The sequence below is a fragment of the Pelodiscus sinensis genome, chromosome 5, assembly GCF_052426305.1.
Source record: "Pelodiscus sinensis isolate ZL-2025 chromosome 5, ASM5242630v1, whole genome shotgun sequence".
Lineage (NCBI taxonomy): Eukaryota > Metazoa > Chordata > Testudines > Trionychidae > Pelodiscus > Pelodiscus sinensis.
In genome coordinates, this window is record NC_143056.1 from 122,217,794 (window position 1) to 122,231,448 (window position 13,655).

The window sequence follows — 13,655 nt, forward strand, 5'->3', positions numbered from 1 at the left end:
TATCCCGTGCCTAATTTGCATAAAATGGTCACCACGTTTTGCTGACTCAGCACTTTGTTGGCAAAAAGCGGCAGTCTAGAGTGGGATCTGTCGAGAAAGAAAGCCCGACAGAAGGATGCAGTCTAGACATACCCCATGTGATGAAACCCATTATCACCAGAATGCACTGGTATGTGGTTACATTCTACTCCAGTGCTCCCTTCAGGCCCATACTATACTAATCCTCCCAAAAGGGACTCGAACCACTGGGAGTGGGATGGGGGATGATTACCACAGGCTGGGGAAGCCTATGCTTCCTGAAATAACCAGGCATGGCCCTGCCCATGCTCCACCCCCTGGCCTTCTGCTTACACACTGCAGCCTGGCTCCAGGGGCTGAGGCCATGCCATCTACCCTCCCAACATTCCAAGGCTGGGGGGCATGGTGGTGCCACCCGTCCTCCCGGCATTCCAGGGCTGTGGTGGCACTGTCTGCCTTCCCAACACTCTAGGACTGGAGGGAGTGCAGTAGTGCCATCTGCCCTATCTCCTGGCTCTGTGGGACAGGTAGTGCTGTTGTGGCACTGTCTGCCTCCCACCCAACACCCCAGGATTGGGGGGCTATGGCCACACTGCCAACTCTCCCTCCTGATGTTTCAGGGCTGTGTGGGAATCTCCTCCCAGCACTTTGGGGTGGTAATCTGGGGCAGGGACTGGTGGCTGTAATGGGAGGGCTTTGGCGAGGGGCAGAAGGTACAGGGCTTGAAGTTAGCCTCTCACAGCCGTTAGTTTATGCACCACCCATGGGTGGAGCTTTGGGGCACTGTCCTTTGACAATCCAAGCACAATGTGCAATGGTCCATAATCTTTTTATGTACCCTCGGCCAATAAAATTTGAGGGCCATGCTTTCAAGAGTCTTCTCTTGTTCCAACTGTCTCCTGCAACTGCACTGCATGTGCTAGTGTAGCATTTCACAGCAGAGTTTCTTCAGGACAAGAAGCTATACTGCTTACTTCTCTGATTTGGAGGTCCCTCACCATCTACTCTCCTCTGAGTTCAAATCAAAGCCACTGCTTCATTAGTAATGCATTCAGGAGGATCTGACAGCCTGCACAGTCCATTCAGCAAGTGCAGGGGGGAAGGCTCCGTGCTCCCGGAAGGGGCAGGGTCTCTGACAGAAGAGGCAGGACTGGGCAGCCAGCTCTCTGTGCTGCCCAGAACACAGTGTGAACACCCCAGCCACAGAGCCACCTGGAGCACACAACACAGCATGCCAGCAGCAATTTAAAGGGACCAGAGCTCACAGGCCCCAGGAAACTAGAACCTTTGCCCCCCTTTCTCCGTTGGCAGCCTTGCATGCATTTATCATCTCACCAATTTTTACTGGCAAGTTGGTCATATGCCTGCTTAGGGTTGAGTTGTCTTTATGCTTGCCTACAAAATCTAGGTTTCTGGAGGCTTGCAATAGCTGTGGATCATCCAGACTAGAATTGGTATGTGGTTCCTTGTAGCTTGCTCCCCTCACCAAGCCCACAGGTCTGTAGTTCATGCAATCTGTAGATCTTAATGAGCATTTTCAGGCCTGCATGTTCCACTGGCTGGGTCTGCACATCTCATAAAGTTTTCTGTCAGCCATATTGTGATGGCCAATGTCTCAGGCCTGTGCCACAATCCCTGCTCCCATCCCTCAGCTAGGAGATTTCTATACATTGCTCCAGCATGACCTACTTGGCCACCATTTCTCTGGTCTGCTTTTTGGGCTGGAGTCACTACTAAAATTGTTCTTTAAAAGTCTGGGCTGCTATTTGCGGTCAGGCTTCCATTGGAAATTTTTCCTGGTGAAAGCACAATTAGTGAGTCTTGGCCACAATATCAAAGAGGTCTAAAATGGCTGCCTTGAGTTGTGCATAGTCTTGCATGTCCACAGAGCTGAGGGTCCAATATACATCTTGAGCTGGTCCAATATGATAAAGTGCCAGAAAAATAGCCTAGTGTATAGATGGCCAGTGAGTGCTGCAGTGAGCCTCTCAGAACTGAAAAGGAAAGCATGCAGGTTGTCCTGAAGTCTTATCTTTGTGAGTTTTATGAGAAGGCTTGGGGTTGAGATGCAGTTCAGGGTCCCAGCTGCTAGTCTTTCATGGGTATAAAAGGGTTGCCACCTGCTGGACCAGGCATTTTTGCTGCTCTTGAGGTTTTGCCATGAGGTCCCAGATGAGTTGTTGTTGCTATTGGGTGCTTACTGTTGCGTGGCCATTGGTTGAATCAGCCAGTTCTGTTTCTGCTGTTTCTTGGAGGCTTGAAGCTGTTGGCTGTCCATCAGCCCCCTTCAACAGTTTATGTATCTCCACACTTTCCTCCTCCCCCAAGGCCTTACAGAAGACCTGGGATGAGAAAGGACATTCTCCATCAAGTTGTGATGGGCAGTGCTCCTGCTGACAACACCTAGTGTTTAGGGTATTAGACCTCTGCTCACTCTGCTGCCAATGTTTCTCATTGGCCATTCTCATGTCCACTGGGGGTCTGCCTGGTGGTGGGTGCCCACCTGACACTTTGGGTAAGTCACTTATTAGGCCCCAAGGAAAATACTAAGTCCTACACACTCACAACTGGGGGGAACATGAAGCTTCCTGTTGACCCCCTGCAGACATCCAGTCCAAACCTCAGTAGTTTCAAAGTTTCAATCCTATCCTTACTTCTCCAAAGGTGAGTCTGGAACTGAAGGTTTTAATGCTTTTATAATAAGCGGGGTTGGTAGGAGAGCCCAGGCCCTTCCACTTCACTGGACCCTATCCCAGGACCCAGCTGTGGACCCTATAAGAGGCGACAATGTCCTGCACCCAGGCATGTCTTCAGGCTGACCTCCCAGGGCCACTTCCTACCACCCACTCTCCCAACAAAATCTTATAGCTTGACATAAAGTAGTAAAGAGAGTAACAGAACTTTTCACCCTCAGGGCTCAGAAAGCAGACTTTTTCCCAGGGAAAGAATTCTGGGGCATTTACCTCTCAGGTTACGTCTCTCTCCCTGCCCTGCCAGGCATTTGCTGAGCTGTCTGGCTCCATTTTAAGCCCCACTTCCAGCTGTAGCATACTCTGCAGGTGAGGTGGATGGAGTCGCCTAGACCCAGATATGCTCCTGACTCCCTTCTGTACCCATGTGGGGTTTATATACCCCACCACAGTAACCCATTTGACTACAGACTGGGGTGAAATCCTGATCTCACAGAAGTCAATGACAAAATTCTCTTTGACTTCAATGAGGCCAGGACTTCACTCCAGATCCTCAATTAAGATATATCAGTGTAACACCACTGGTATCACTGGAGCTAGGCCAATTTATATTAGCTGAGTATCTGACCTTAAATCTGTAGTTTACTGGATATATATTTAGCACTTTCCTAAACTGCTATGAAGGGGTGAGGCAATAAAAGTAACACGCATGTGCGCGCATACATACACACACACAAAAGGGAAAGAAAAGCTTTAATATTCCATATATATATATATATATATATATATATATATATATATATATATATATATATATATACACACACACACTAATTATGGTTTCTTTCTTACCTCACAGATACAAGTAAACTGTGGTTCAATTTCAGCTGTCTCAGATTAGGGAGATAGGTACCTGCAGGATCAGTACAAAGAATCGGTTTGTAGAACTGGTTGCAGAATAAAGGAAACATATGTCCAACCTCACAAGCTCAAACAACCCACAGATTTTAGAGATGCACTTCTTACCCACCTTGGCCACATCTAACATGCTAGACTTATGTTTGTTTGACCTCTTCTCAGAAAGTTAATGAAATGATTTTGTCAACTTTGTTGTGCAACATTTCAGCCTCTGCAGTCTCTCATTATAAAGTTGCATGTTAACTGCAATGCCTTCTCAGAGACAACCTCTGAAACATCCCCTCTGAAAAGTATCACATGGCATCATTCCCCATAACAAACAATAACAGAAGGTTTGCTTCAAGGTGATCGTGTGTTGCTCAGGCCATGTTTTCACTTGCCCCTCTGAAGATTGGTCTTCTAGCATTTGATTTAGTGGGTCTAGTTAAGACCCATTAAAGTGAATGCTGGGGGCGGCTCTGGTCTGCACCGGTACTCCTCATAGTCACAAGGAGAAAGGGAAGCCAATGGAAGCATTGGCTCCTGTTGGCTTCCCTCTGTAAAGACAGCGTCAAGCTTGGCTTAAGATAAGACAACTCCAGCTACGTATTTTAATTCCAGCTACGTATTTTATTTAGTTGGAGTTGTGTACCTTAAGCCAAACTTCCACATCTAGTCTGGCTATAGTCTGATTCTTTATCCTTATTGACTTAATAATGATGACCATTCTGAAGTGTTAAGGAAGATCTACAATATTCCTCTGTGTGCAACGTATCCCCCTGTGTTTCTTATAGTTTGCTCTTAGCCATATACCATAGTAACTTGAGATAGAATTGTAGCATACTCCTATTACAGCCAAGTCATACTTCATTTAAGGAACTGAAATCCACTTACTGTATATTCTTTTAAATGTGATTCTTGAGATCATCAGCAAAAGGTGCTATCTTATTTGTCAGAAGTACATCGTATTATAATTGCATTAATGTTGACAAATGCAAAGTAATGTAAATTGGAAAATATAATCCCAACTATATGTACAAAATGATGGAGGCTAAATTAGCTGTTACCACTTATCTTAGAATCATTATGGATAGTTCTCTGAAAACATAAGAACATAAGAATGGCCATAGTGGGTCAGACCAAAGGTTCATCTAGCCCAGTATCCTATCTGCTGACAGTGGCCAATACCAGATACCCCAGAGGGAGGTATCACAACAGATAATCCTCACGTGATCCCTCCTTTGTCATCCACTCAATGTGCAGCAGCAGTCAAAAAAGCAAACAGAATGCTAGGAATTATTTTAAAAGAGGTGGAGAATAAGTCAGAGAATATCTTATTGCTTTTATATAAATCCATATTACATACACCCACATCTTGAATACTACGTGCAGATGTGGTCGCCTCACCTCAAAAAAGGTATCTTGGCATTGGAAAAAGTTTAGAAAAGGGCAACAAAAATTTTTAGGGGTTTGGAAAGGTTGCCAAATAAAGAGAGATTAATAAAACTGAGACTTTTCAGTTAAAAAAAGTGGAGACTAAGGGGCGATATGATAGAGGACTAAAAAATCATGACTTTTATGGAGAAATAAATAAGGAAAACTTATTAATTTGTTTCCATAAACCCAAAAATTAGGGACCATCAAATGAAATTAATAGGTAGCAAGTTTAAAACAAACAAAAGGAGGTACATCTTCACACAACACACAGTCAATTTATGGAACTCCTTGCCAAAGGATGTTGTGACGATCCAGGACTTTAAAAGGATTCAAAAAAGAACTAGACAGATACATTCATGCAGAATAAGTCCATCAATGGCTATTAGCCAGGATGGGTAGCAATGGTGTCCCTAGCTTCTGTTTGTCAGAAAATGGGTGACAGGGAGAGGGATCACTTGATGATTATCTGTTCTGTTCATTCCCTCTGGGACACTTCACATTGGCCACTGTGGGAAGACAGGATACTGGATACTTTGGTCCAACCCACTATGGCTGTTTTTATGTTCTTATGCATTGACCAAGATCCCAAATTCCTACCTTTGTTTTTATCTATTTTCATGTATTTCTATATATTTTCATGCAGTGCCCAGGGCTGGCTGCTGGCTCCTGTGTGGTCTGGCCCCAACCCACAGCAGCAGGGCTACTCAGTGACACCTCCCACAATCTGGCACTGGGGCCAAGAGATGTGGGGAGGGAGGTGTTTAGAGGTAGGAGGACCACTTATTCATGGATGGGGGCCAGCAATATGGAAAGTTCTGGCTCCAGATGGCCACTCTGTTCCTGATGCAGCTGCCCCTTGTGGTCACTCTGCAATATAACTGTCCCCAGTGCTCGCTGCCCGCTCTAGTCATTGTGGAGCATAGCTGTCCTTGTTCTCAGCCCCATCCCTTTCCACATAATGTAAAACAATCAGATTCTAGGCACATCCCATTTTCCTGGCACAACCAAACCCTGACCTTGCTTTAAGTTAGGATAAGAGGAAGCTGCATATCAAATTAGGTGGTCCAGCTCTTACCATTTACAAGGAATTCTTGAACAAATGGAATCTTTCACACACACACACACACACACACACACACACACACACACACACACACACACTTAGCATGGTGAGCAACAAAAAATATTTTAATTCACCTCATACAAGTAGTGCAGTGCAGTATCTTAATGCAAATCTCTGAAATGCATCCTACAATACTCAAGAAGCTGATTGAGGAGATATCTGAACCATTTGCGATTATATTTGAAAAGCCATTGAATACAGGAGAGATTCCAGAAGACTTGAAAAAGGCAAAGTGTCCATTTACAAAAATGGAAATAAGGACAGCCCAGAGAATTACAGACCAGTCAGCTTAACTTCTAGTTGCTCAAATGCAAAATGGAAAATGACCACCTAGAAAGGAGTATTGCAGAAAGTGATCTAGAGATCATAGTGAACCACAAGATAAACATGAGTCAACAGTGTGACACTACTGCAAAAAAAGCAAGCATCATTCTGGGATGTATTAACAGAACTAATGAAAGCAGAACACGAGAGACAACACTCTAGCGTGCGCGCTCATTAGGCCTCAACTGAAATACTGTGTCAAGTTTTGGGAGCTACAATCAGAAAAAAAGTGGACAAATTATAGGTGGATCAGAGAAGAGCAACACATATGATTAAAGGACTAAAAAACAAGACTTAGGAGAGAAGATTGGAAAAATGAGTTTTTTTAGTCTGGACAAGAGACGACTGAGAGGAGGAAATGATAACAGCTTTCAAGTACTTAAAAGGCTGTTATAAAGAGGAGGAATGATGACAAGAAGCAAAGGGCTTAAATTTCAGGAAGGGAGGTTGGACGTTAAGAAAAACCTCCTAACCGCCAGGGTGGCTAAACACCGGAATAAACTGCCTACGGAAGTTGATGGATCTCCATCACTGGAGATTTTTAAAAGCAGTTTAGACAAACACCTGTCAGGGATGGTCAAACTCTAGATGGTAGTTAGTCCCATTTGTAACTTCTGGGGAGGGACACAAGAGGGGTGCAGGCCACATGACTGCCCCCCATGTGACTCCTCCCTGCCCTACCCTTACCCCGGGAGAGTCCCATCTCTTCCAACCCCCACCTTGCCCTCACTTCACCCCTTCCCTCAAGCCCGCACATCTGCTCCGTCCCCTCCCCACCCCTTCTCCATTTCCATCTCACCCCTACTCCACCTATTCCTCCTAGTCCCCCCCCCCCAAGCATTGCAGCCTGGGGAACTAGTGAGGCACCTGGTGTGAGCAGTAGGGGTCAGGCTCCCCACCCCCCGCATTCACTAGCGGCAGTGGGGGCAAGCCGAGTGACCCAGCCCCAACCCACTCTGCTACACCAGCTTCCAGCCATATCACTCCACTTTCCACTGTCAGTGAGTGTGGGAGAGGTGCCATCCCTTCCCTGAAGCAATGTTCCCTGAGTGACACAGCTGGGAGCCAGTGGAGCACAGCAGACAGGGGCCGGGTTGCTCCACTTCCCTCTGCTGCTGGTGAATACAAGGGACAGGTCCGATCCCTGTTGTTGGGGCCAAGCCCTGCCCTCCCCATTAATTCCCCAGGGCATGTAGTCAGGAGAGGGTTCTTGAGGAAAAGGGTGGAATTGCCACCCCGCTCCGCACTTAGCAGCAGCAGGAAGCAGAGCAACACACCTGGGAATCAGGAAAGCAGAGCAATATTCTCTCTTATTTTTGCCATCCATGTGTGGTATTAGTTATGTGCACCAAGGCATATGCAGATGTGCATCATCAATAGAAATATGCTGCCAGCTATGGGTGACTGAGCACTCTGCCAATCAGCTGGGCACCATTTGAATCTCTCCTGGGTGGACAAACCATCCTACGGACAGGATGGCTCTGCCCACAAGCTGCTGGTCCCTAACCCCTTCCCCCCAAGGCTTTTGGGAGACACCTGATCCTTTGCGCCTCCTCTCCCCCACATTGTCCCTCCTTGGTCCTGCCATGAATGAAGGGGACTGGACATTATGACCTCTCAATGTTCCTTTCACTTCTATTATTCTGTGTCAGGGGCCAAAAGGATGAACCTATTGCCAGCAGAAAATTTCCGTTTACAAGTAAAATCTTCTGCTGGGCAGTTCATATGAGTTTAGGCTCCTTTGTGCACCTGGAATAGCATAAAGCAGCCTTAATGGACCAGAAAACCTTGTACATGCTAGTTTAAAGACTAAAGGTGTCAAATGCAGCTCTTCAAGATTACTGCAGTTGCAATTTTGAAGTTGGCTCACAGATCTCTGAACAATCATATCTAGGAATAGTGGTAATTAAGCTAGATTGGAATATTCTTATTTGTTTTCCTTTGTGTACAGCATTATTCATCCAAGCAGCATAAAATCCAGCATGAAACACTAAAAAAACCAAATTAGCTAAACCTGATTGTTAAGCTACAAGCAGTACTAACTGAATAGAGGCCAAATTGGACTGGTATTGTTCATCACATTTACATATAATACGTAGGATTCAATTCCGCTCTTCACACTAAAAAGCAGAGATAAGATACTGACTGCGGCCTGTGTTTTAAGAAAATCTTGTATTTCACACATTCCACTGCTTTCTGAGCCACCAGCTCCTCAAGTTCAGTATGCTCCTCCATGCCAAAATAAATAAAAAGGTAAGAGATTGAGCACACGATGAAGTGTTTTCTCACCAAAGTTTCCCAAGCTGTTCTCTCTCGTGTCCACACGCATCTCTAGAGCCCTCACTCGCTGCAGATCATCTACCCCTGTCAGTGCTTTCTGTAAAGATAAGAATAGATGTGAATTCACAGACAGCAGGCAGGTGTTAGATTAGAAGCACTTCCATAGCATGACAATGTGCACTTTTCAATCTACTCTAATTTAATTTCTGCTAGGAGCTTCATATCACTCTGGATTGCATGTAACCCTTAGTAACAAAAAATTTGCACTTAGCATAAAATTCACCCTTGCACTGAGGCCCAGTACAAGACTTACACACTAATTAAGGGTAATTGAAGCATGATCTTGTGGTCTTAAGTGCTACATAAACTTTGTACTAGGACTGTACACAAAGATGAATTCCACACTCGATGCCTACTGCAATCAAGGACATGTATATATTGAGATTAATTTTTTCATAGTCATGCTGTTTACTCTCTTAGGCAAAGACTGTCAAAAATGACTAGTGATTTTAAGTACCCAATCTGAAAGGTCTTAATGGACCCTGATTTTCAGAAAGCGCTGAGCAATCTACCTTCTGAAAATCAGGCTCCTTTATAAAGTCACTTCTAAAGACTAAATCTTTAGTCAAACTCATTTCTGAAGATCTTGGTCCAAGGGCTAAATGCTGTGAAGTGCTCAATAATGCAAACTGAGTGCATTCCATACTTTGCAAGAGGCACTCAGTACCTCGCTGGATTAGGCTCAAACCCACCAAAGTTCCAAAAGTCAATATACACATGCATATTGACATTCTGCTTTATAAAACCTGGGTTGTCCTTTGCACTTGTATTACAAAGAGGATGGGGGAGTAGAAAACAGATAGGTGGTCCCCACATATAGGAAAATGTTTAACATTAAAAAAAAGTTACAGTCTAATTCATTTATTTTGTTTTAATCCAGAGAATAACATTTATAGCAGGGAAATGATTTGTGGAAAGACAACACATTTGAGTCCACCACTGTTTATGTATTTTGGGGAAAACACAAGGATGTAGCATTTGATCCCCAAAGTTATTTGGCCACCTAATTCCCACTGATTTCAACAGGAGTTAAGTGTTGAAATATCGTTAGATGCTTAACATAGAGATGTTGGAATTACAATATTCCCACACATTGGGTCAAATTCAGATGTAGTATAAGTGGACACAACAGTTAACTTTAATGTATCATGTCCATTTTCAGGGAAGGGCTCAAACTCAGCCCTGGTCTATCTAATGATTTTTCTTCATTAAAAGAGAGCATTGTGTTAATACAAAACTGAGCTTTAAATATTTGTTAAACTGATTTTTAAAACTAGAGATTTAAGAGCACTGGCTCCAATAAAATGTATAAAATGTATTTTGTCCCCACTAGATTTTATTAGTTGAGGGGGATAAAGGTGTAAGATGATAGCCTAAAGCTGCCCAAACACACCCAGAATCTCACTGAGTGTTCCTGCCACAACCACATCATCATCTCCCACAGAAACTGCTCTGATAGAGTTAGTTGCCTCCAAAGACATGTGATGTTCTCCTGAAAACAAGTCAGAAATTCTTCACAGCAAGATACACTCACTGTTGCAGTAAGGCTTTCCAATAAATGACACAGTTTAGTGCTGGTTTAGTGATAGATGCCATCATCTCTCAGAAGGATTAAACTAGATTAGAAAACTCAACAACATTTCTGATCCTTGCCTCACTGAGGACGAGACTGAGGCAGCTCACAGAAGGAAACCTGGAAATTCAGCAGATTCAAAGATCTGCAGAAAAATCAAAGGCTTCCTTCAGTCCCCAAGCATTTTCTCTGCACAGTTGCCCAATGTCCACCTCCACCAGGACTTTCTTAGGAATGGTGCTGATGTTGACTCTCCCCTTTTTTGTGTCTGTGCAGTAGAATTGACAGGACTCTGATGGAGTTGATATATTTAGCATCATTAATTCCTGCTCAGATTTCAGCTAAAAAATTCCTTAGATTTCTGCTCCATGCAGGGCTCTGAGAGAAACATGCCATATACAGCGTCATTACACCTATGGCTCCAGGTCAAGCGCGTATGACCAGGCGCATATAAGATATACATCAAGGCATGTTTGTAATTTGGAGTGGGAGGGAAGAAATAATGTCAGAATGTTGCTATTATTTAACGTCCTCACTAGGCTCTTCCAAATACTTTAACCATTTGGCTCCCAGTTCTTCCCTCCATCAGATGAGTTTCTTTGATTAGTTAATGTTTCACTATAATCACCATTGAATCAACCACATGACATATTGAGTACAACAGGCAGCAGCAAGATGGAGTACCTGGTATGACAGACAGCTGCAAAGCAGGTAAATTCTTTGAAAGTGACACTGTTATCACAGGAAGCATATGCAAGTTTATTAAAAGAGCATATTTGGAAGGTAGCTATCCTGCCAAAATGAAACTATAGCATGGATGGTGCAAGTATTAATAAAAGTAACAATGAGAAGATATGAAGAATAGCTAAAGTTATCAATAACTGAGTGTTGAATGTAAGCTTATCAAGTTACATCCAAACAGAAAGGTGAATGTAGCTTCACCTTGCTCAGCCAAAAATTTTATATATATTAGAAGCAAAGCAGCCATGTCTGTGACTATAAGCTCTGTAGAGAGACAAGGTAGGTGAGGGACATGGGTTGCAGGTATAAGAGGCAAGGGAAGGCAATGCCTTCCTTGGTTCTTACTGCTCAACCTGTCCCTTCTTCCTAACCCTATTTTGACCATTCTGAAGGCTCCTACTGCACACATTGAAGCTTGCAGGCTCCTGACTCTTCCTTGGAAGTGGATCTGTTAACTTAAAAGTGAAAAGCCTTGCAGCTTGCCAGACCTATTAGCATAACACTGAAACTGTGAAAGAGCCATTAAGTTCTAATAACGCTATTTAACAGGCATGTGCCAACCTTGAATTTACTGACAAAAACAGGTGTGCATTACTATGTCTACAGGTTCTTAGTTTAAAATTTACTTTAAATCTTTCATTAGTTTGCGGCTGAAGATTATAAAATCACATTGCTAAAAAATCCTTGCGTAGATATTTAGATACACAATCTTGAGTATTCAACTTTAGCCTTAAATGCTTGGATCTTCAGACATAGTTTAAATAAATTCTTCAAAAGACCACCGTTATCTAAAATACACATTTTAAGTTCTATAGTAAAAAAGCCCTTGCTTCAGAAATCTTCCTAGCCTTTCTCTCCAGCCCTTTTCTCCTTTAAACTCCCTGTTGAAGAGAGCCCTTAAAGGGACAACATTCTTTTTCTTCCAGATAGCTGGGCAAATGAGTTTCCCTTTTACTCCTGACTACTGAATGAACTAGTTTTAAGAGAACCCTCCCCCCAATCAGTACCTTACTAAGATATAAAATCATTTGTTATGCGTAAAATCTCTGGAAACATATTTTTAACATAATCATATAGTGAAATTTCATGACAAAGGGTATGCTCTTTTCTATTTTCCTCACTAGGGGTATGTCTAGACTAAATGGCTCCGTTGACGGAGCCATGTAAAATAGTTTACTCGGCATAGTCAAAGAAGCGGGAATTTAAATAATCCCGGAGTCATTAAAATAAAAATGGCCGTCGCACTATGTCGATGATCAGCTGATCCGGCACAGCGCGGCAGTCTAGACACGGCGTGGTTGACAAAAGCTTCCCTTGTTGACTGCGCAGTGTCTAGACTGCCGTGCTGTGCCGGATTATCTTATCATCGGCACAGCACGGTGGCCATTTTTATTTTAATGACGCGGGGATTATTTAAATCCTCGCTTCATTGACTATGGTGAGTAAACTATTTTACATGGCTGTCGACAGAGCCATGTAGTCTAGACGTATCCCAGGATTTGACTTTCACTTTTTAAAAGATGTCTTTTTATCGGTCACTGCTTCTTTTACTTGGTTGTTAAGCCATGGTGGCACTTTTTTGGTTCTCTTACTGTGTTTTATTAAGTTGGGATATACATTTAAGTTGGGCCTCTATTATGGTGTTTTTGAAAAGTTTCTATACAGCTTGGAAAGATTTTACTTTTGTCAATTTGCCTTTTAATTTCTGTTCAACTATCTTTCTCATTTTTGTGTGGTTCCCCATTTTTGTGTGGTTGAGCTGCTGAGGTGTTTTTCCCACCATAAGGATGTTAAATTTTATTACATTATGGTCACTATTTCCAAGCAAACCAATTATATTTACCTCTTGAACCACTTAGGACTAAATTAAGAATAGCCTCTCCTGTGGGTTCCAGAACCATCTTCTCCAAGAAGAAGTCATTTAAGATATCAAGAAATTTTCTCTCTGCATCCCGTCCTGAGGTGATGTGTACCCAGACAATACAGTCGCTCTAATCTCCATTAGCATTTCATAGTCACTATCACTGTCTTGATTAGGTGGTCAATAATATATCCCTACTACTATATTCTTATTATTGGAGCATGGAATTATTATTCATAGAAATTCTATGGAACATTTAGGCCCATTTAAGATTTTTACTTCATTTGATTCTACATTCTAATCTGAAACAAACCTTCACTGGAGGATTTCACAGGGCCAGAGAACACAAATACCCTTTTCCTCCCTCACCCCCCAAAAAAACTATACTATAAAGAGAACACCAATATTTTCTTAAACTAACAGTGCCTCCATAAAATAAGAATAAGGTGCAAGAGTCAAATACCCTTAACACTATCCACTAAATAAGAATTAAGATTCTGAGCTTGCAACATGTTCTGTGCAGCTGGACCTCTGTTCTTACACAATGCTTCAAAGTTGGGGACAGGAGGGGAGATTGCCTGTACAGAGAGTTTGCAGAATCAGGTCTTAAGCATATTCTCAGATGAATGAAAAATACATCTGGCTTTAGTG

General features: G+C 43.0%; 1 protein-coding gene across 4 annotated transcripts in view; it reads right to left on the reverse strand.

Moving 5' to 3' along the window:
- The window catches only part of LRRC56 (leucine rich repeat containing 56), a 99,942-nt gene that overhangs the window by 56,151 nt on the left and 30,136 nt on the right, over positions 1 to 13,655 (reverse strand). For 3 of the 4 annotated variants that reach the window (XM_075928269.2, XM_075928266.2, XM_075928267.2), the window contains 2 exons: positions 8,779 to 8,866; positions 3,561 to 3,621 (listed from right to left, as the gene is read on the reverse strand). In XM_075928269.2, coding sequence (XP_075784384.1) covers positions 3,561 to 3,621; positions 8,779 to 8,818 — 101 coding nt within the window. In that variant the 5' untranslated portion in view covers positions 8,819 to 8,866. The remainder of the gene's footprint in view (positions 1 to 3,560; positions 3,622 to 8,778; positions 8,867 to 13,655) is intronic. The other variant, XM_075928271.2, reaches the window with a different exon arrangement.